The sequence below is a fragment of the Dreissena polymorpha genome, chromosome 5 (assembly GCF_020536995.1).
Source record: "Dreissena polymorpha isolate Duluth1 chromosome 5, UMN_Dpol_1.0, whole genome shotgun sequence".
NCBI lineage: Eukaryota > Metazoa > Mollusca > Bivalvia > Myida > Dreissenidae > Dreissena > Dreissena polymorpha.
Window position 1 is genome coordinate 15,685,828 of NC_068359.1, and position 25,238 is coordinate 15,711,065.

The 25,238-nt window shown below is 36.2% G+C and overlaps 1 protein-coding gene across 1 annotated transcript; it reads left to right on the top strand.

The window, feature by feature from the left end:
* Positions 1–20,647: 20,647 nt before the first annotated feature.
* Positions 20,648–24,991, top strand: LOC127831061 (carbonic anhydrase 7-like). Its single transcript, XM_052356046.1, has 6 exons — positions 20,648–20,840; positions 21,070–21,191; positions 22,575–22,667; positions 23,118–23,232; positions 23,685–23,833; positions 24,881–24,991. The coding sequence occupies exons 1-6, from the start codon at positions 20,648–20,650 to the stop codon at positions 24,989–24,991; spliced, it is 783 nt and encodes a 260-aa protein (XP_052212006.1).
* The last annotated feature ends 247 nt before the right edge of the window (positions 24,992–25,238 follow it).

Consider the following 25,238-nt stretch of genomic DNA (forward strand, 5'->3'; position numbering starts at 1 on the left):
AACGGACACATTTGGTACGAAAAAATGGGTACGAAAAAAAATTTGGGTACGAAAAAAATGGGTACGAAAAAAACTTTGGGTACGAACAAATTTGGGTACGAAAAACATTTGGGTATAAAAAAAATGGGTACGAAAAAAAATTGGGTACCAAAAAAATTTGGGTACAAAAAAAAATTGGGTACGAAAAAAAAATGGGTACGAAAAACATTTGGGTTCGAAAAAAAAGGGGACAAAAAAAAGAATTGTGTACGAACAAATTAGGGTACAAAAAACATTTGGGTACGAACAAAATGGGTACGAAAAAAATGTGGGTACGAAAAAAATTTAAGGACGAAAAAATGGGTAAAAAAAAAATAGGTACGAAAAAAATATGGTTACGAAATATGGGTACGAATTTGTTTCTATTTAAAATCAAATGATGACGTCAATATAGCACTCATTCCATAAAAACCAGGAGTCAATGACCCCTGGACTGAAATTTTGAGGAGTCAAATTGAAAAATTCTGGGGTCAATTTTGAAGTGCGTTAATTGTGTTTTTGTCTGTATTATTCAATTTTTTTAGATAAAAACATGCTCCAAGAGTTACACAATACAAATGTATCTAAAAAAGTTATACTGCGTTATTAAATAAAAATACCATGATACATAACACAGCATATTTTAATGAATTGGTACGCAAAGATAAGGACAAAATATCAATAATTTGTGCGAACAATATCGACTTTAAGTTTTTCAAAAACAAAACATGTTCATTTTACAACTTTTATTATTTCTATCACTATACTATGTTTATTTGTTAAAACAATAAATGCTCATTAAAATCTACTTCATCATAACACATTTAAGTAATTTAAGATATGTACCTGTAGCACCTTTTCATCACATATTTATCCTTGTTATATTATCATCATCCCTATGATAGCTTTTGTACAAAAACACAATCTAAATGCATGTATATCTATTGCTGTTTATCCGAATACTATACATGTCGGAAATATATACACTTAAGAATGCCTTACCAGTAGTAGTTTAACTTTAATAATCCAAAATTTCCTTGTTGTTATCTGGTTTAAGAAACCTTATTTAATGTTCGTTAAATCCAAATAATGCTATCTCCATTATTGAATCACCATTACTTGTAATTTGAATTGTTGTTGTTGTTTGAATCGCCATTTTTTAATTGAACGCGGGTTTAATGTTAATTTACAATACGTCCGCCAATTACAATGTCAAAGGTCAAGACGTAGCAATTTAATTCTACTCGGATAATTTATATCTAATTGAGAAAATGTGTTTTCTTAATGTTTATGTGTAGTATTATGACTTGAGAGTATAAAAAACAACGCCCGGGGTAGACCTCTATTCCCTCGATTATAGACCAAGTTTCAAATACTGAAACATTAATTTTGATTAGGAGCACAGGCGGATATATTACCATGGAACTGGAGATGTTAACTGACTGACCCTCGGGTTAAATTTTTGATGCGTCAAAATGACGCACGGCAGAAAACAGGGTTGCGTCAAAAATGAGTCATTTTTAATTTGCTCGCGTCAAATCGCAGGATTCTGCTTCTATTGAAATCGCTGGTCCAATATTTGTTTTGAAGTTAAATATGCATACCGATGTTGATGAAGATTAGACTAACAGTGTGACTTCTGTGGTATAAACATGCTTTTTGTTTGTTTAATATATTAACCAATTTTGTTAGCTCAAATGACCCAGTGTCAAACTTTGCTGAGATTTAATTTATACAAATCTTCTGACCAAACTTCATTAAGATTTGCGCATAAATTTAAGAAAGCGAAACAGTTTTTCAAATTCAGCCAAGACATCATTAGAACAAATGACCTGACCAAGTTTCTTGAAGGATGCACAGTAAATGTGATTTCTAGAGTGGTAACAAGATTTTACTATAGCCACTGGCCCATATAAAGAAAACTGCTATGCCCTCAACGGCCATGGTTTTAAACCGACAGAACATTTTTAACTATACCCAGAATTAATAAAACCTTATCAAACATTAGTAATTTGAATGACTATACATGTATTAAACACCCCAAAAAACTCATGAATGTAAAATCAAACCCCGTTGTTGTTTACTTTTCAACCCCAGTTTGTGAGAAATAAATGGGTTTCTAAAATTTATCGCATGGAAATGGTATATACAATACTAATAATTCAACTTGTCATAAAAAATTCGAGTGCACAATTATACTTACAGAGTAATCTGTCATATCTATTACCTGTCAATAATACCCGAAAGGGGAGTTAGACAGTATACAGTCTTGGCCAAACATGGCCGGACCGACGGCCTGTCTGTCAAATTTACAGGACTGATTGTCCGGTAAAAAAAACAAAAACAAATTCATAGGTTTGTATAGGTTTGTTTATGGCTCTGAAAGTTTTCTGAGGTGCAAAAATAGCAATAGCGTCTTTATACACGTGCTTTTCCGTACCAACGCTCTTTGTGCTGACGGAATTTTCCGAGGGCACCTGATTGGTCTATTTATGTGCATCTTAAAATGCGGGTCAGGACGGTCCAAATCCATGACGGCCTAGTCGCTTGACAAGATAATCATCAATCTGATTATTACAATTTAATCAATTTGTGTGGTTTTAATAGCAATAGTAATGTATAATAATGATCATTGTCATTCAAACCGTTATTATCTTGGCTATCAATGTCCATGCGTGAAACAGGCCGGTTGTCATTTATCGAGGCCGTTGTAAGTTTAGGCTGTATTGACCAGACTAATACCTGACATGCGCGCTAAGCATAGCTTAGACTAAAGCCACACACTTTGAAATGAAATACATGTTAATCAATACATAAAGATGCAATTTGAAAGTGTGCAAAATTGTCATTAAATCTATAGCCTTACATGTGTATATTCTAATTGGCATAGATAAAATTAAATCTATAGCCTAGTTAGAAAATAATATATTATTGTTTAAATGGTACCGCTTAACCGAAAGTAGGATTTGTAGACATATATGTCTATTTCGACAAATGCAATTATTTTTAAGTTTTAAAGCGCAAAAAAGACTGATTTCTACCTTGTAATCACCAGATATATTCTAAATGGCAAAGATAAAAATATGTTTATTATTTATACATAAATTTACTATGCCATGCAGTTAATTTTTAGGTGTGTGGCTTTAAGTCATTTACAAAGTTGAGCATATATAATCATTTTTCTACAAATAAATCATCCACTGAAGCCCCCACTGAGATTCAAACTCAGACCTCTTTCCTCTGTGAAGGAAAGTATTCTATCTTGAAATACAAGGGCATGTAAGAGGAAAGTTAGCTATTTTAAATCTATCAACAAATAGATTTGAACAATATTTATATGTTATTAAAATATGCAAACATCCCATAAGTTTATTTTTCACATGACCTTCAAAACAGAACAGACATCTCTGAATCTGCAATACATTACATTCTTAAGTGTTACATGTAACAAGGTAAATGTTACGACTAACAACAGACGACACACAAAAGGCGATCACAAAATCCAGAGTTTAAAAGAATTTACGATACACGAGATACGTATTTCATACTTAACAAGAGCGAAGGAGTCATAAAAAAACTTAATTTATTACTAACAACCAATTACCTCAATTTAAACTTAAACCCAATGCTTTAAACAATAAAGTTACAATGATATGAACTTCCATTTTCTGTTCTTCCTTCCCTTTCTCAAATTTTATTTAAAACCACACTATTTTTTAATTATAAAAGTATAAAATGCTAACCATTCTGACCTTAAACACAATATAGGAAACCGTACATCCAACTTGTCGTCATTAAAGTCCAGAGTTTACATGAAATTATGTTACACGAGATATGTATTTCATACTACACTACGCGAACCGTTATTTTTTCCGCGATTCTCGCATCACCGCATGTACATGTAACATATATTATGTATACACTTACATTATACATTGCAATAATAAAGCTTTTGTTGTTGTTGTATACAATGGGCGTATTAGCTAAAATACTCCCGTTCCGACATGAATTTGATGAAGTAATGTCGGAAGCTTTAACGGCTCCAAATTAATATAACAGCGCAGAATGATCATGCAATAATTATTGAACATAACATGTAAACATTATTTAAATATATTCCAGGCCCAAATACACTACCACTTTTCAAATTCCATATTGTTGCCATATACATGTAGCACTGTCTAAATTGAAAGTTGCATAGTGTTTCGTCATTGGTCGGTTATAAATACCTTGTTTCTCTATACATGGTATTTGATTTAGACAAAACTAATAATTTGGTAATTTACGAGAAATATGATATAAGCTTTTTAAATACGCTCGTCCCGAATTATGCACTGTACTCTTTACACTTCTGAAAAATGGCGTAGTCATATGGTTGTGTTAATGAAATTCTCAGACATATTTACCGATATAAATGTGACGAATCACATGAAATCGCGGTGATTTTCCACTCAAAAAGCAAACTGTCCGCCTTGACTCCGCAAAAAAGGCAACAATCACGGGTCTCGTAGTGTATACATTGTATATACAGAAGCGAAGGAGTCATAAAAAAACTAAATTTAGTATTAACGACACGCTTACATGTACATCAATTTTAACTTTAATCCTTTGCTCAAAACAATAAAGTTACAAAGATATGAACCTCCAATTTTGGTCATCCTTCTCTTTCTCAAAATTTATTAAAAACCACACTATTTTTTTTTAAATTTGTGTATCAAATGCTAACCATTCTTACCTAAAACATGATTAAGGAAACCGAAATCTTTACGCAGCGAGTTATTTATTCTTATGGAAGATTAAATTATGCATGACAAAAATACAATCGGAAATATTTTACAATCTTTTGATGCTTTAAAAAATATTTTACTGTTAAATAAAATAACACGTCTGACTTGTCGTCATTAAAATCCAGAGTTTTAATGAAATTACGTTACACAAGATACGCATTTCATACCATATTAGAGCAAAGGAGACATAAAGAACTAAATTTAGTATAAGCAACACGCTTACCTAAATTTAAACTTTAATCCAATTCTAAAAACAATAAAGTTGCAAGATACAGTAACATGCACGCACTTCCATTTTCTGTGATTTTTTTGCGTTCCATTTCTCAAAATTTATTTACAACCACACTAATTCTTAATTACATTTGTATACAATGCTTAACATAACAAAGCCGTAATCCTGTCGCTGTAAGTTATTTTATTCCTATGAAAATTTAAATTATGCATGGCAAACACAAAATCCAAAATAATTTTGGATTCTTTCTATGCTTTAAAACATATTTAACTGCACGACTGACTTGTAGTCATTAAAATCCAGAGTTTAAATGAAAATACGCCACACGAGATATAGCTGTATTTCATATCATTTCATGTGTGCTGAACAAAGGGGCAATTATACACTAGGTTTACAATGCTCAAACCAAAAGGTTCCAAATTGTTGCAAACAAATAAATTAAACATTCACATTTATCAATTATAATTACAAGCTATTTGTTTTTGTACTGCTATAAATTGTGGTGTGGTCAACCTATGAGAGAATCAGGTGAACCACTGCCCTAATCAGAAATCAGTCTGAATTAATGTTACTCAGCTTTACATATTAAAGTATTTCCCTAACCTAATCCTTCAATACAATGGGCCCTTACCATAAATACGACACGATAAACTCTTCGTTAGTAGGCACGTCCAACCTCTACGAGGACAACAGCTTGACTACCCAGAGTGACGTCAATCCTGGGATAAAGTCCGAGCCAATCCAACTATGAGGTTACACCGCACCAACTATTAGTGGAAATCTACTTTCCACTACACTCCCTCCCTCTTTATCTTGAAGGATTCGTTGATGTCGCTAATTTTCTTTCCAGCCTTAGACTGAATAAGTATTCCTTTTCATCGTTGTGGATCCTGTCGTATTATGGACAGAATAAATGTTAACTCAGACTGAAATTACTCAGAACTGATCTGAACTGGAAAAGAAAGACAGAGCTTAGGCGTTATATAAACGTCTGGCATTGGTGTTAGCCAGCGTTAAGACGTCAGTCCAGTCCATCCCCCGTATCCGACTGACTCCGGCAGCCACACCTCCCAGATGACATGGGCAGCTATATTGGCCCCTGAAAGAGAAGTATGGGGAGTCCGTTTCAAGCAGAAGCTTGTCGTCTGGAATGCGACAAACTGCCTGCCTCTCTGCCTCACTCCTAGCAACCTTGGTCAATCCAAAGTGTACATTGGGGAACTCTTTGATCCACAATTCCACAGCCATTATACTGCCGGTAAAACAGTGGACATGGATCTTCTGTTCTCTGGGGATCACTCCTTTGAGATGATAAAGGAGCTGTAACATATCGTCTCCTTCTTTATCTTGGGCTCTTCGGTTATGTAGCACCAGTACCTGATCCGGTCTCAGGAATCCCAAAGCCTTGTCTAACACAACGTGTTGTTGTGCCCAATGGGTGGGATCTTCTGTATGGTCAATACCGACCTCCCCGAAGACTGTGATTTCAGGCAGAGATATCATCTTCTCAAAGGCTTTCCAATCAGCTTCGCTAAGGGAAGCTGCCCGACGTGGATGAATTCCAACTGCGGATATCACCCCCTGGGATTTTAACCGGGTAACTTCCTCCAGAGAAGGATATGATGGAGGATCGCAGAAGACGGCTACTCCTCCAATCACTTTGACTTGGTAGGATTTGTCACCAGGCGTCAGGTTAGCAGCTGCTGCCAGACTTAATTCCGTCAAACCCGCCCTAGCAAGAGTTCGATCCATATGGAAGTGACTGTCCCATGCTTCCGGCCATTCTAGTGGTTCAGCTCCTGGAAAAGCATCTCTTAGCTCCTTGGCTCTGCGTTCCCCTAACAGACCGCATATGACCACCTGAACTCTCCAATGCATCAGAAGTCCAGGTGCAGACATTGGGGAAAGGGAGAATGGATTTGTACCTGTAAAGTCCATAGCAGTATGAATGTCCTCAATACTTTTCTTGAAATTCAAGCCTACTTGAACTTCCCCCTTTCCAATATCTTCTGAGAGGTCAACGAATCTCATTAGGGCCTTCAAATCAGGAGTGTGGTTCAACCACTTGGCGCACAGAGTTAAAGCAGTTAGACGTCGTGTGGTTACCTTTGGTGTAAGTTGCTGCCCTTCATCAAATATTCCTGCTACGTGCTCAGCCATAGCATGAGCGCGTGTCAGTTTTTGTTGACAACCTTCAACACAGCAAAGCCTCGATGACTCTTTATCCATAGGTCTAATTCTTTTTGCCTTTGAAGAATCTACCGGACTAACCCACCTTTTGTAATGATAGGAACGAGTCTTCTCCGAATATCCGCTATAGCCAACTCGACTACTGGTTCTAGAGCTGTCCCTTGAGGGCTGCTTTCTAGCAGCATACTTGCTATATCTTTCATCCCTATGCGACTCCCTTGGCTTTTTCAGAGGACTAACCCTGGAATCATGGAATTTAGTCGGCGATCGCTTTCTAGGAGATCTGCGCAATGTAGGACTTACTTCCAGGAAAAATTCTTTACCTGGATCCGATTCGCTCTTCCGCTTCTCGGGACCTTGGTCATCATCATCACTTTGCAATAATGCTTCAACCTCATCATGGCTCATTTCCATGAATTCTTCACCTTTCCCAAAGTCCGCCACATTACTGGCCGCAACAATGGGAATTGTTGTTTCAAGGAATCTGATGTCCTTTGATGGTTGAGTTGCTGGCATGTTGCTGGGATTGTTAACTCTACGGTGAATAGGATGAATGTTGTCACTTATCCATCGAGGTGTTGCAGCACCTAGCTCATCGCAATCTCTCGCCACAACTCTCAGCCATTCAACATTTGGTCGTTTCTTGGCCAACTCCACTTGTTGAAGTAGGACTCGCATTCTCTCTTGGCCATTTTCACAAGAAAGGAGCAGGTCCCTGACAAGATGACGAGAGCTCATCAGCCTCCTACACCTGTTGGCTTCCACGATTTTCTGATAGGCTGCCATTTCAGTCATCTGAAATAGAGAAAAAAGCTATTAATTACTAGAGCAAACAGAACACCAAAATTCATCTATCGCCACAGCCTCGGATGGTGTGATATTTACACATGATCCATGAAACCATTCTTTACATCTGTCACATTGTATCATGAAACGAGACTGCCATGGTTTTCTACAAAAACAATAAACTTTGTCATCCCTTTCCTGTTCTGTCTCATCACTAGGATTTTTAAGCCACTTAATAACCCAAGCCGGCAAATCCCTATCCCTACATGGTTTCATCCTATCATGATTGACTACAAATATTGAGTTTCGCAATTTGACCTTATAAAGTGCAGCTGATATCTTTTTTACTATAATTGCTGGACCCTTCCAGGGAGGAGAAAGTTTTTTGCACTTGCCTTTGAGTACAGCAGTGTCCAACAAATACACTATATCACCTTTTTGATACGGCCTTACCAATACTCGGATATCATAATCCCTTTTCATCCTCTTCAAGGATGTTCCTAGTTTTTGGCGTGCCAATTCATTTGCTGATTCAATATTTGTTAATAGAGTTGCCACATACTGATTAGTAGTGCCATGATCGGCCCCTAAGTGTGGAAACATAAGGAGAGCGGGGGTATTCACTTCTCTACCGAGCATGAGCTTGTTGGCCGTAAACCCAGTACTTCTATTCACAGCACTGCGGAGTGCACCTGCTATTTGTGGCAGATGTACATCCCACTGGTTTTGCGAATCACCAATGTAACATCTTATGGCTTCCATAAGTGTTCGGTTGTACCGTTCAACCTGACCGTTCGCCGAAGGGCGATATGGTGTTGTCCTTGCTTTATGAATCTGAAGCACCTCACACAATGATGTAAAGAGCTTCGATTCAAAATTCCTGCCCTGATCTGAGAAAATCTGCAGTGGGTACCCAAACCTTGAGAAAAATTGATCTACCGCAGCTTTTGCCGTGATTTCAGCCGTTTGAGCAGGTAGAGGTACACATTCAACCCACTTGGTGAATTGGTCCACCATCATTAGAATGTATTCGTTCCCCCTTGGTGTCATAGGTAATGGTCCCATAAAATCCAGGTGGACTCGTTCCATTGGTTCACCTGCTTGATATTCTTGCATGGGAACATGACCATATCTATCAGACTTCTTATGTCGATTACATGTCGCACAAGTAGCAACATAATTGGATATGTCAGAGCTCATAGTGTACCAGTAAAATTTCTCCTTGACCCGGGCTTTGGTTCGAGCTATCCCTTGATGTCCTGCTGACGGTAAATCATGGTTTAACCGTATAGCCTCTTCTGTTAAAGACTTTGGAATAACTAAGTCCTTTTCTCCGTCTTCATCTCGTTGTCGATAAAGAATTTCATCTATCAGAAAGAATTGCTCTTTGTTGAGCCAGTATGCTTTAGCACACTTATTTGCCAGTATTAAGTCTTTTTCATTGGGTTCCTCCGCTTTTATTAACCACTGAAAGACAAACTCTAACTCTTTATCACCCATTTGTGCATCTTTGATTTCTTTAACATCTATTCCCCAACATGTATGAATGTTTGGCTGAACTCTTACCCCACAGATCTGTATTTTTAATTCCTCTTCTGCACGACATATTTCAATGAAAGCATCCGAGTCCCAAGTGCTGGGACATTGCCTGTCTGTTTGACTCTGCGATTTACTATTCCTGTATTGCAAATTTCCACTCTTGGAACCCAAGTCAACCTCCCTGCTCTGGGAGGACCTCGGCTGTTCCTTAGTTATCTTTGGTTTCCGTTCCAAAGATGCTGATCTCGTGTGCAGATCACCACGTAAACCCACGTCATCCTCCTTAAAGGATCGCGGCTGTTTACTTTGTAAACCCACGTCATCCTCCTTGAAGGACCGCGGCTGTTCACTTTGTAAACCCACGTCATCCTCCTTGAAGGACCGCGGCTGTTCACTTTGTAAACCCACGTCATCCTCCTTGAAGGACCGCGGCTGTTCACTTTGTAAACCCACGTCATCCTCCTTGAAGGACCGCGGCTGTTCACTTTGTAAACCCACGTCATCCTCCTTGAAGGACCGCGGCTGTTCACTTTGTAAACCCGCGACATCCTCCTTAACGGACCGTGGCTGTTTACTACTTGCACTGACCAAAAATGCTGTAGTATTCAGCTGAAAATCACCACTGGTTATTGGGTCTAGAACAGTTGTACTGTTCTGGTACCCAGCACCCTGTGACTTCATCTGGACTACATAATCCACCTCCCGGGTGAAAGAACCCCATTGGTCATCAGCTTTCACACAGTATTTGCAGCCTCCACATGGAAGTTCTGTGACCTTCACATCGGCATTATACAGGTTACAGTAATCTATTGGAAGGGGTCGACGAGAAAGCGCATCTGCATTCCCGTGCTTTTTACCAGCTCTATAAACAACAATCATGTTGTATTGAGACAGTTCTTCTAACCACCTCGCTATCTGACCTTGTGGTTCTTTGAAATTCAATAGCCACGTTAAACTCGAATGATCAGTCCGAACTCTGAATGGCCTACCTAACAGATAGTGACGAAACTGCCGAGTAAATCGTACTATAGACAAAAGTTCTTTTCGAGTAGTGCAGTATCGACGCTGCTCTTTCGTCATTGCATAACTACCATATGCTATCACTTTTTCCTCATTGTCCTGAACTTGCAATAACTCCGCTCCAATAGCTAAGTCAGAAGCATCCGTGTCAAGAATAAATTCTCCGTCCTTTCTTGGCAGCGCAAGAACTGGCTTCTTTGTTAAAGCCTGTTTTAACTGCTCAAAAGATTTCTGCTGCTCTTGTTCCCAATGAAACTTATTCTTGCCTATTATTGCATACAGAGGTTCACCTAATTCTGAGAAGTTTTTAATAAAGTTACGATGGTAGTTTACCAATCCCATAAAGCGCTCAACATCCTTTGAGCACTTTGGGGTAGGCCAGTCCGATACTGTTGCTATATCTGAATGAGATAAAGTAAGTGTATTACCACCTACTATTCTCCCTAGGAACTCCACTTCTTTCTGAAAGAATATGCATTTCTTTGGCTTTAATTTCAGACCATAACGTCTGAAACGTTGCAATGCTTCCTCTAAGTGGATTAGATGGGTTTCAAAGGTTTTACCCATAACCAGGATGTCATCGAGGAAAGCAAGTATAGTTTTCCAGGTTAACCCACGTAATACAAGGTTCATCACCCTTGCAAAGGTCGCCGGTGCATTGCATAAACCAAAACCCATTTTTACATGCTCAAAAAGACCGTATTTTGTGTGAAAAGCGGTCTTTTTACGGTCTTCAGGTTTTATAGTTATCTGCCAATATGCAGAATTAGCATCAAGCTTAGAGAACCAAACATTGCCGGAAAGTGTATCCAAGCAATCGTCTATCAAAGGTAACGGAAAGACATCTTTTACTGTCACGTTATTGACAGCCCTATAATCCAGGCACCATCGCACTTGACCGTCTCTTTTGCGTATCAAGACTGGGCTTGATGCCCAATCTGATATTGATTCTTGTATGACCCCCGCTTCTATCATTTTCTTCAAATGGGACTCTTCTTCACCAGCAAAGCATGCTGGAGTTCTGCGCATTCTTTGTTTTACTGGTTTCGCATTACCTGTATCTATAGTGTGTTCGATTTCCGTGAATGTACCGAGATCAAACTCATCTTTTGCAAAGACATCTTGATATGATACTAGTAAACTTGCCAGTTTTTCAAACTGTTCTGATGTAAGGTTTTCTTTAGACATCTCCAGTGTACCAAGCAAGTGATCTGGCATAGCCTCTTCTGATGGAGTATGTTTTTCTGAATGTTCTGCACATTTCTGTACAGAATGTACCCTAGGTTGTTCGATATGCGCTTGAGACTCTGTACCCATAACATCTGCTGGATATGCTCTGCCTACTTCCTTACCTTTCTTGAGGAGCTGGTAATGATCGGTTGCGTTAATTATACACATCACTGGCGATGCGCCAGCTTTGCATATAACTCTTGGGCCAAATACTTTACCATTTTCACAGGGTTCGATGATATACTCTGACGTGTACCCTTCATGCTCCATCTTACAATTTAGCTGCAATATGGAATTGGGTGGAACTACACAACGTTTTGCCACCGTTACTCTTGCCACAATTGGTTGGTCATGTATCTTACCTGTACTCATGGTTATCTCATGGTCATCAAAGATAAGTGTGCCTCTCCCAATATTTAGGACTGCATTACCCTTTACAAGTAAATCCACCCCTAATAGCATATCTTGTTCAATCGGCGCGACGTAAATAGGTCCTTTGTGGCAATATTCACCTATTTTAAGATGCAATGGTTCTGCAATGAATGCTGACATTGATAACTGACGTCCGGCTGTGAAAAGCCTAACATCTTTGCGCTTATCTGGAGGATTCTTAAGTTTTGAAAATACTCTATCAGAGATTATTGTTACCTCCGCAGCAGAGTCCACAACAGCTTCTGTCCACACGTCACCAACCCGAACAGGGATAGAAAATGATGACATTGATTTTACCATGCATACTGTTACTGGAGCCTGATCATCTAGACAGGTTAAACTTACCTCCTTTTCCAATGTCTGGTTTGTTGTGTCCATTGCCTCCTGTTTGAACTCTGTATTATCAGAGCTCACTGTTGCAAAACACTCTCCCACTTCAGGATAAGAGTTTTTCACTAACACATTTGGATGGTCTTCAGCTACCAGACTAGGCCCTATATTTGTATGTACAGCCGCCTTACTTACTTGTTGGTTACTGGAGCCTGCTCTGACCTGGGACCAGCATCGGCTCTCTGACTGGACCCTTTGAAGTTTAAAAACTCCTGTTTATAAGGGCATTTTGAAGCAAAGTGACCCGTTTCATCACATGCAAAGCATTTCCGTTCGTTCACCCTAGATGGTGTCCTGTTTTTTCTCCATGGCCTTCTTTGTTGACCTACCGCTAAATCATTGAGTTGTTCTTTTATTTTAATTAATTCTTTCTTAAGTCGGTAGCCGAGCTGTGAAGGTCACACTCTTTTATTTCCCCACCCACTGCCAACAATGGACTCGTCCAAGTCTGGAAATTGCTGCAATTGGGCTTAAATGTCATATAAACAGGGAAAATAACCTCTGTTGGTGTAAATTCATCTACCAACACAAAAAACTGTGACCCACTAGAGGCAGAACATACCAACTAGTCGTATGGTTTGGCCAAAAAATCCAGAAATAGGTGGTTATCGAAAAACGGCGGGAAATATTACCCACAGAAAATACTCAAATTCTGGTAAATTCTGTTTTGGAATGGGTTTAAATAATCACCGCTGCCACCAATAAAGTATTTCCCTAACCTTATCCTTCAATACAATGGGCCCTTACCATAAATACGACACGATAAACTCTTCGTTAGTAGGCACGTCCAACCTCTACGAGGACAACAGCTTGACTACCCAGAGTGACGTCAATCCTGGGATAAAGTCCGAGCCAATCCAACTATGAGGTTACACCGCACCAACTATTAGTGGAAATCTACTTTCCACTACAATATTCTACTAATTATTAATTAAATAAAAAAATTAAATCTTGACAGAACCTTGTCAAGTTGACGATGCTTATAATTTGAGAAGTTAATGATTTATAATCATCGAGGGGGGTATTCCAGACGTAAAACATTGCATCATTACATGGAAAACAGCTGCACAACTGTATGCGAAAAGGTAAAACAGTATATTCTATCGAGAACGGGTGCTGGACGTTTCGTGCCACTACCAGTTCGTGCCACTGATATTTGTGTAGGAGGGCATTGGACGTTTCGTCCCACTGATATATAAGCGGATAGGTGTGAATAATACCGTATAGGTGTGAATCATAACGGGTAACTTTCGCACCTTTGATTGTAACATATGTTCAATGTTAAATCAACATTGTTTTATTTCAAGATTATTTATTCAGTTTAAAAGTATTCTGCGATTTCAAGATTTATTTTTAATTACATGAACAAAAATGTTTAAGAGTCAATTTACATGCTTCTTATAATACATTAACAATATCTAGATTGATAACATAAATATATTCAAACATTTTCAATAAATTTACATTACCGGTATATTATTACAAGAAACGAAACAAGATTTGCTATACTCTTTTATATTATACATTAACAATATCAAAAGGGAATGCATACATACATTTTAACAATATCTAGATTGATTACATAAATATATTAAAACATTTTCAATAAATTAACATTATATTCATTACACAGTTTGAATCATCATTAAAGCGGTGAGTTGTTTACTAATTGGTCCGAGTCGGTAATTCATTGTTTGCTAATAACTTAAAGGCACTTACCGCTAATTGATAGTTTGTGAGTCGATAGTAAAGCATAAGCTTTTCCTACAAGTATAAGACCAACTTCATTTTATTAGGTCTTTATTGAATAAAATGTATCATTGTTCATTTGTGTTATATTATTATTTATGTATATAGTGCATACACATGAAGCATAAAAAATAACAGCACTTCATGTTTTATATTTTTTAAACATAATGAACTATGCACAAATATTTTTTATTGCCGTTTCGTTCCACTATCAGTTCGTGCCACTTATATTTGTGTTGTTTATTTTTCAAGTTAAGTTTCGTAAGAAATAAATGTGTTTGAAAACTTTCTTGTATGGTAATGGTATATAAAATTCAACTCATCGGACAAATTCAAGAACACAATGACACTTACCAAGTTTTCTGAACAACCGTACACAGCGCAAAATGCGGGAGCCGCGTGATGTCTATTTCCATATCCACGGGTGTGTTTATGTCAAATGCTAGTGTTTTTCAATAGATCGTATACTTATCTAAAAAACGGCGAAGTAGCGTTCACTTTAATTATTTTGATGATGTTATTTTGTAAATACTTTCTCGCGTTCTTTTCGAACGCATTGGCAGCCATTTTGAATGTTGGTTGTATACTTCCGAAATTATGTGTTTTAATGACTCTCAAAAATGTTTTAAGTGCAGAAATTGTAGTTTTAAGTATCGATTTCTCGGATTTATTTTATATATTTTGTTCGCTTATTTGCGTTTAAATTTGATTGTTTGTTGTTTACTTGCGAACTATTTTTCATGTGTACGCTAGTGGATATGTAATCAGGTTACCATATTTACATCAATGAAATTTAACTGTTGTTTGTTTTTGTTTGTTTTGTTAATATTTTCTAAACGGGTTCAGCTATGTATGTTAAACACAATATGAACTTATTTATTAATTTGGGAATAAAATCGCAATATGTATTAATTAAAATCAAATTTGAAGTGTCTATCGCGTGAATTGCCTCCTTGGGTTGAATTGTGTTTGGGTTGCTATTAACGCTATTAACGCTTCCGGCGAGAACTCATTTTATAGCGATTGCGCAATAAAAAACACCACTTTTTCGTAAATTTATCAAAAACTGGACTTTTCCCAGATATGACGAATACGCCAAAAGGTAGATCGCATTCTGGTCCATATACATGTCAAATTTCAGCACAAGTGTTGGGCCAGTTTTCAAGACTCCCAAATCGCGGCTATAACCAGGAGCTTAACGAATTTTAGTCGCCATTATCATTCGTTCAATTGAACGTCATCAAATGATGACGTCAATATAGCACTCATTCCATATTCAATGCTTTACTTAACACGATGTACATCAACAGATGCATACTTCAATTTCAGTAAAAATGTTTCTTTACGGAGATAGTTGGCCATATCTCTAGTAATGAATTCCGATGAAGAAACGTCAGGAAAATTTCCTCGTGCACTTCGTGCCGACGGGCGTCGAATTTTCAAGACTCGGAACATGCAACAAAATGCGGGAATTTCGTGATGACGCGCGTTAAATATTCAAGACGTCTAGTCCGTACATGGTGTATTGTTATGTTTACGGTATTGTAAATAAGGGCCATCTGGCGCACGTGATACAAATAGTTTTATTTTAATACGAGTCTTTTTCAGCAGCTGTTAAAAAGCTTTGCAACGTCGTAACGTAATGAAATAAAATGAATTTTATTGATATTGACTGTCGTTTAAACGTTTACAGTTTTTGTAAACGTTTTTGACCAAAACACGAAACGCGACCGTTTAAACGTTTAAACGTGATACCCTTACTTGTAAGTATTTAAAAACATGATGCTTTTTCGCGTTTATGACTTGACCCTCGGACTTGCTTTATGCGCTTCCAGTTAAGATATGTTCCGGTTAAGATAATATAAAATAGCAAAATATTAATAGCATAATATAAAATTTGGTGAACATACATAAACAAAAATATCAGTAACATAGAAGCAAAAAGTGAACACCTATATTAAATACATACCTTACTATAGATCTACATGACAAGTTCAACGAATACACAGAAACAATAAATGAATACACTGTAAAGAAACAACAATTATTTCATTTCTCGAATTTGTGACAAAGGTGTCTAATATTTTAGTATCCGGCTCTAGCAAGTAATTATAATGGCAATACACAGAAGCGAAGCAAACCGCAATTAAGTTAGTCACCATCACAGAGAAGGCAAAAAAAGAAGATCCAAACTCAAATAGAAGAGTTATGCACACTTACATTTTATTTTCCATCTGAAATATCAACAATTAAAATTGTGAATTTAATAAGTAATTGAAGTTTGCTATTTATTAGAACTTAATAAAGTAAAGTTTTAATCTATTAATAGAACCTTTTTAATAAGTATTTAGTTCCTCATCAATTGTCCATCCCTGTAGCTTCATGCCTTTTACATTCTAAACCTTAATCATCTCAACCGCAGCCTCAATCGCATAACTATACTTTATGAGCCGTGCTCTATGAAAAGGGGCTTAATGCATGTGCGTTAAGTGTCGTCCGCAATAAGCCTGTGCAGTCCACACAGGCTAATCAGGGACGACACTTTCCGCCTAAACTGGATTTTGGTAAGAAGAGACTATCTTTAAACAAAAATATAATAAAAGCGAAAATTGTCGTCCCTGATAAGCCTTAGCGGACTGCACAGGCTAATTTGTGACGAACGTTACGTATATGCATTAATACCCCTATTCCCCGAGCGCGGCCCATATATATTATAACAAATTAATTGTATCTGTATCAAGGTTTCTCAACACCAAACAACATTATTTGAATTCTCCAACGGCTACACACTTACAAAAAAAATCCACCAGAGTTACTTACTTTCCACAAAGTTACTTACTTTCAACAACAAGTATCAAAACTAACATAGTTTAGTAAAGGTAACATACATACAACTAAAATTTGTTATATTTAATACTGCTTAAAACACCCGACATTTCTTTCGTGTGTTTGTCATATTTTAGTTTGAACAAAAACACGTGACGTGTTACTTTAATTCAAAATAATTATAGCAGTACTTGACTCAAGTTTGGTAAATACTTGCCATTATTGATTTGACTATTTATAAAACATGTTCATTTTAAAACCTAAATTGCTAATGTATAATTGGTGAGGTGTTTTCTAAAAAGAAATTTTCTCTAAAAGAATGCATTTTGAACTAGCACTCTGTTAGTGTTAATTAAAATGCTTCTTCGTAAACAAGTACAAAGAATACAATAGTGACGTTACTCTTAAAGCAAAATTATTCCTTAAAAACGCAGATTATTTAATGACAGGTAGCACGCAATTTGGATTATACAAATATCGATTGAAACTGAAACTCTGCTTCATATTAGATTGATGCCTCTATTTGAGCTTTAACAGGATTCACCAAACAGCAAATTTAAAAAGTAAAAGACACTTACCTCTATGACAACTTTAATCCGATGCTTATAATAATAAAATAACAACGATGTGCAATCCGTTTTCTGTTGTTATATCCGTTTATCTTCATTTATTTTGAATCACACTGTTTTAAATGATTGTAGCGAATGCTAACCACTGTCACCAAAACACGATTTACAAAATCGAATGACTTGTCGGAGTGATTACTGAGAGAATAATACACGGCTGAGCAAGGCCAGGCAGTGATAATCCAAGTATGCACGACAAATGCACAACCCGAAATGCGTTTTTGTTTTTGTTCGATGGTTCAAAAATATTTCATATAAACCTTTCACGTCCGAATAGCTAAAACGTCATGCGTAATCAAATAAATGAAAATAAAAGTAAGGAAAGCTGGTTCTGTAATAAATTTATGAGAAAGAACAAAAAAAAGATAAACAAAAGAAGTAAGATAATTTATATTATAGAATTGCCGTTATGCTCCCTGCGGGCCGATTATCACTGCCCGGCCCGGCTCAGCCGTGTATTATCCTCTAAGTTTTAAACAAAATAATAAATCTTATCAAACTTCGTGAAAAAAAAACACTCCAGTGAATGACACTTAAAAGTAAATAGAAAAAAAAAATTTGGTAATTTTAGAACTTTAGTGTTAGCACTGTGGCTTTTTCTGTATTACATATTAAAAGGTATCTGAATTCCAAATGATGTTACGTTTTTGTCTTCTTATTGGTTGTGGACATTAAACCGTCTATATTTATGAAGAGATGTGTAACTTATTAATATTAAATGCACACAACTACTGCAGATAGGTTTCTTTAAGTAAATGTATGATATATGACTTCTCCATTAGTTGAATCAATTTACAATAGAGTATTAGAACCAGCCGGTATATAAATATATGTTTGCGAATATAAAATATTGAAGAGTGCATTTCAAGAATTTAAACATGGTGAGTTTAAGAATAAAACTGCGTTGATATTTTAATGTCATAATCTTTTGGTCATTTTCTATATTTAGATCTGACCTTTTTTTGACTCAATTGTTTAAGCCTTTTATTACAAAAATAAAAATACATAACTTAATATATAAGAGCCACGCTCTTAGAAAACGGGCCTTGATGCAAGATTTTTAAGTGTCTTTCCTGAAAAGCTTGGCAGTCCGCACAGTCAAGCTAATCAGGGACGACACTTTTCGCTTTTAGTGCATTTTTTGTTGAAAAAAGTCTCTTCTGAACAAGCATCCAGTTCAAGCGGACTGTGTTGTACCACATCTGGGACAACACTATACGCTCATGCATTATGTCCTGTTTCCCAGACAGCGACTTATATCTAGAACAACATATGTTACTGACTTACTGAAGTTGCAGTAATATTGACAGTTTAACATGATGCATGGTCCACTATATAGACAAGATTGTCACTCCCTGGTCAGTTGGAAATACCATGTGCGTCTTTGCTTGTAATTAAGATGTCACTTTAGTAGTATATAATTAACATTTCTATTTCTTACAAAAATGCAATTTCGTAATTATTATGATTTTATCATGGTCTTACATAAAAACATAGAAAGAAATTTGAATTAAATAAAGCGTTTGAATATGTATATATATACATTTTAATATAGTATAAATACTCTCTCTCTCTCTCTTAAAAAAAATAAATAAATCAATATTGTTCTAAAAGACAAGTTTACGAATGGTTTGTACATATGTAAAATGATTGCAAATTAAATGGAATAACTATGCCATTATCTGCATATGTATTCATAAATCTGAACACTGTCTGATATGTTTAAACATTTAAAAAAATGTTTTTTTTTATTTTAAATATTTGTATCTATTCACATAAAAACATATTTAGGCACCGATGAAATCGGTTTTCTCTCACACTAAATTAAAAAATTCATTTTATGACTGAAAATATCAACTCTCATTAACAAAAGCACACACTTAATAATTAACACATACACATAATTATGCAATTTCTATAAACAACATTTTAAGAAAACGACTTATGCTAAGCATTTTTGTTTATATTTTTTATGTTATCTCGTCCAAAGGTATGTACAGCTCGAGGCATCCTGCTCATTACCGTTCACAATATTATGTTTTGTTAGCGTAATTATAAAATAATATTTTCAGAAAAACATACAAACACATTATGTAAACAATCGACAGGAATTCATTGTATTATAATAAAATATAAGCATAACTAACGTATATCATTTAAAACTAGCTTGCTACTTTATAAGAATAAGATTGCTATTGTACAAGCGTTATAAAAGAGAGATAACAAATAGGGATGGCTCAAGCATACTTAATTTTTTTATTGAGCAGTTCATATTTTTGTAACAATGAAATATTTTGCCTTGAGTTCATGGAACAAATACTTTAACAACTGACCAACTTGGCAATTCATAGTTGTCGTGAGTCGTTTGTTTTTGGATTTGTCATGGTAAGGTAAATTTCTGTTTTGTCCTGGAACATTCGCGATTTTATACGTAATACAACGTACATTGTGTATTGTAAAACGGTGTATCGTTTCTCGAGAATTAAACTGTTTATATGATTATTTAGATTTTGCTAATTCCAGACTGGCAAAACACACATACATATGGTACATTTTCTTACATTACATCCTTTAACACACGATTCATTTTTTTTGTTATAGACACAGTTCAAGTTGTAAATGAATTGTAAATGTTTTCCATACATAGGTAGTTTATGTGTGTGTGTGTGTGTGTGTGTGTGTACAAACTTTGTTTTATTATTATCTCGATATAAGCTACATATGATTACATTTTCATTTGATGTTACTTTTCATCTGGCAACACTGTTTCGAGGAACACGTATATTTAATTCAACGAAGATTTACTTTCCAACTCAGGACCCATGACCTGGAAAACGCGTATTCCCATTGCCGTAATCGGCCGCCGACAATCGCCGATCAATATCGTTTCCCGTAAAGCAGATTACGACTTTGCTCTAACGGCCAATCCCCTTGAGGTAAACTACACACCGGAAGACGAAGTCACGCTGCTGAACAATGGGAACAGCATCGTGTGTCAGATTGCCAAGCCCGGATGTAAGCGCGTCGCCATTTTTAACTTTAAAATCTAATTTCGTCAATGTGTTTTTCTCAATTTTAGTGGAGTCGCTTTTTTTACGAATAAAATGGGACTTTGCATATTGTTATTTGTCTTTGGTAATATAACATGGTTTGCTTTTTAAATAGTAGGTTATATTATCCTATAAAATGTTTGATACTTGTATTACTTATTGCTGTTTCCAATGGTCCTTCCGTCTAACCACAGTTTTGACCGGTGGCCCCCTTGGCAACCAGCAGTTCAGGCTGGAGGAATTCCACTTGCACTGGGGAGCAGACAACCGCCGGGGATCGGAGCATACGATTGACGGGAAGATGTTTGCAGCCGAGGTACACCGTTCAAACCTATTGTCTCAAAATGGAATATATATATATATATATATATATATATATATATATATATATATATATATATATATATATATATATATATATATATATATATATATATATATATATATATATATGGTTCATTAATTTCCAAACTTAAGATAGTGATCAAAAATATTTTATAACAGAGTAGATTAATGTGGTACAAGTAATTAAAATACGTATTCACTCGACACCATGACCACGAAATAATAACAATAGAGAACTAGAATCAGTAACTAGAATCGATTATTTAATAACCGCCCTTAAATCTCGAGCACGAAGCTTTATTCGCAATTAATTATTGTTGTGTTTGATTTTTTTAATACGACAGTAACCAAAAAATAAAAATCAACCAACAGTTTTTTTGCTTTCAACTGTATGTATGTTTTGAGTGGACTTATTGCGTATCATTATCTTACTTTATCTTAGTTTATAGTCATGTTGAATGTAAGTTAGGTGATATTTAAACCAGGGTTTTGGTTGGATAGTGTAATGCCTGACTAGACGGCGTCAAGTATGTAAATTCCGGTTTATAACTTTAGATAGGATAGACCAATTTTTATAAAAATATGCATATAATAGGCTTACAAAGAGGGCTAGTAGCTTGGTATTCTACGTGGGGCCATTGGTTTTACTCTCATAAATCAATGTTACATTAGTAAAGAAAAACAAACAGGTGTTTACAGGTAAAAAAACACAATTTGAAGTGAAAATCACATTATCAGTCAGCATTGTCAGTCGGCTCCATGTCATTATTACCAAACAAAGGGCAATAATTTCCGCTCAATACTTTTAGTTTCGATTGAGTAGTGTGTGTATATATATATATATATGTGTGATATTGTCAGTAGCTACATTCAGACAGATCTATTGATTTAAATCAGTACCAGTATGGCAAAGGTCGTGCGTTTTACAATAGGGAAGCGATCACTGTCTATTTTTTTTGTGCTGAAATGTATCTAGCTAACAAGCATACCAATTGGTATTTAATTTTATCAAATCGGTCCAGGTATAATTAAGTGCTTCGAAATATACATATTAATACAATCCGCTTAAAACGTTCAGATGTGTATGTTTTTTAGGGCTGGTATTTTTGTGTTGGGCTGGCCATTGTTTTAAATCTGTGTATAAGTAACTTACTACCATATTAAACTTCGGTATTTATTTTGATTCATTTCGATTAATGGAACGGAAATTGTAACTTAACATTTAAAAATGAACAACTGCTCAATATTATATTACGCTGAATGTGTGTGTATGTAGTTTTTGTGCGGACCTGACTTGTTTCACTTCTTTATATATTGAGAATATGTCCGCCCGTCCCGCAGTTCTTCATTGCAGCTTCACCTCGTCCACTGGAACACTAAGTATGGCAGCATGGTGGAGGCTCAGGACAAACGCGACGGACTCGCCGTGCTCGGGGTTATGATCGAGGTAGCACGAAGCGCACTATAACCCGGTGCAGTGACCGGCAATAAAAGCGTGTTTATATATGTGTATTCAGTGTGAACGTGTATTGTTGATAAAAAAGGAAACGTACTCGTGGTTGAATTTTGGAAAGAACACAAGCACTGCTTATCTGTCAAATAATGATTAAAGAAACCTGTGTTACGATATAGTAGATAAGTATTAAGAATATTAAAACTAATTTAATAAACCGGGACACACATAAAAGCATATGCGTTATGCTTGTGTTTGTTTGTTTTTGTTGTTGTTTTTTGTAAGGGGGGGGGTGTTGGGGGGGGGGGGGGAGGCTCGCATTAATTTATTGAGAAAACGTATTGATTACTGGAGTGTTATTTTACGTTTCATGAAGTAATCGAACTTTTAAGCTTTATGTCATGCAAGTATGTGTTAACTGACGCCTTTTTATCGACATTGAAGCCCGGCGATGAGCATCCCGCCTTCTCCGTTGTGTCAAACAATTTGGGCTGGTTGATCCAACCTAATAGCACTGGCACCATCTCCAGCTACCTGAACCCCAGAGACCTGTTGCCATGTGAGCATATAAGGCTAGTTCTAGGCGTACTCTGTATTTTCTATACATCTTTCATTCTCCTACACAAATTCGTGCGAAACCACCATCACCTCACCATTGTTATACTTATTCTCGTTCTTCATCACTTTTGTATCTTCTTCGTCTTAATTTGGTCTCTCTCTCTCTCTGTGCTGTCTTCTCTGTATTTCTCAAAATGATCCATCTATGCGAAATTGTGGTGTTTTCTTCTGCATCTCCATCGCAGTTGTCTTTGTCTTATTCGTCTTCCTTTTCTCGCCCTACACTCATTCCTTGTCTCCTTTGTTTTTGCGCACACTTTTTAAAATGTATTCTTAATATAATATAGTATTTGATTTTAACATCATAGCTCAGCCCATATTTATGGCAGTTAAAAATTGGTATTATTGGCAAAACACTTATATCGATAGTATCATCGGTGCTGTTTACTTCAGTCATTGTGAAGCGAAGCCGGTTCTCACACGTGACGTCACGCTGCATCAGCGACTACTGGACCTACGAGGGCTCCCTTACAACCCCGCCCCTTTTTGAAAGTGTTCAATGGATTATCTTCAAGGAACCCGTGGGATTCTCTAAAAGGCAGGTATGTATTTATAACTGTACTTATAGACACGATTTTAAATTTGGCTCAAACTTAAGTGAGTCTAGAAAGTTAGTATTATGTAGAAGTGCTTGAGAACTTCGGGCTCGTACTTAATGCAAGTTTGAACGTTCGGCGTTGACTAACGTTGTATTACCAATTGTATAGCTGTGCTTTTGTCCGTGAACTCCATCAAGTTAAATATTGCATGATTTGAAATATGCTGTATATGGTAACTATATAATTAGCCTGATTAGGGTTAAGAGATTGTGCGACACTTACATCAGTTCGTATTTACATGTTTTATTAAACCTGTGCACCCTTCCCAGTATACATGGACCAGTTTTACAAGTAGAGCGGTTAATAAACAAAAGCGCGCACGTATATAGCTAATTGTCATCTTCAAGTTTCGTAATCAAAATTAAGATAACACAAAGGGCACGAGACTTGTGCGAGGATAATCACATTATACAAAGTATAGATCTGGAAAAGATCAAACTAACAACATTCCAATTAAAAATTGTCTACTTGCTCTTAAAGCGCTGTTTGTAATTACATTTGAAATTTAAAGCTTTGGTCAAGGTTATTACAGACCTACATAAAATAACCATGAAGCTCATACGAACATCCGATTTTAGTTCATTATAAAAGAAATTGTTTTACAGTCTATTTCCAATGCGGCATCGATTTCCATAGAATATCGCACAATTTAACCTGATTAAGTTTAGGGATTTTTCACACACAAAAATGTAATAAATGCGATCTGCCTGGTATATAAAGTTTTCGATCAATAAACTAAAATGTCCTTAAGCATTCAAACGTATTTTTCGGGTAGAACCTCTCATGAGAAGAGAGTCAATAAAATATGGTACCTGCAACTTCTATTGCACATTGTTTCAGTATTAACAACTGTTCTCGATAAACATGTATATATGAATTGCATTCGCACTCAGTTTCAAATCCAACCAATGGTTTGAAAATCACATTAAAGCGAGCCGTTTATTTCTCTTTGCTGCATTTAGAAATTACACACTCAACTCTGCATTTCAGCTGAACGCTCTTCGAAATTGTCTTATTGATTCCGACAACAACCTCATGCAGGACAACTTCCGGCGTCTCGTGCCAAGAGCAGGGAGAACGGTCAGGGCCTCTTTCCATTGAGGAAAGTTCTGTCTGATGAAAAAATAAATCGTTGAAGAAATGTTTTTACTTCTTTATATCTGTTAATTCTATATTTCGTTTTGTTTATCTGAAAATAAAAAAAAAACAGACCGCAACGAAACTCTAACGTGATATGTAACTCATGCAGGTTGACTCAAATACCATCAGTTAAATACCTCAAAGCGTTGAGGAAAAACTCCGGAAACATAATGCCGGACGGACGACCGACCAGGTTCATACAGAGTAA

What these genes read in the sequence shown, in the direction of transcription:
- LOC127831061 (XM_052356046.1), top strand. Translation starts at nt 20,648, where the DNA reads ATGACCTGGAAAACGCGTATTCCCATTGCCGTAATCGGCCGCCGACAA. An exon ending in GGAAGATGTTTGCAGCCGAG is followed by an intron (nt 21,192 to 22,574) that starts GTACACCGTTCA and finishes TCTTCATTGCAG; the next exon opens with CTTCACCTCGTCCACTGGAA. An exon ending in CCCCAGAGACCTGTTGCCAT is followed by an intron (nt 23,233 to 23,684) that starts GTGAGCATATAA and finishes TGTTTACTTCAG; the next exon opens with TCATTGTGAAGCGAAGCCGG.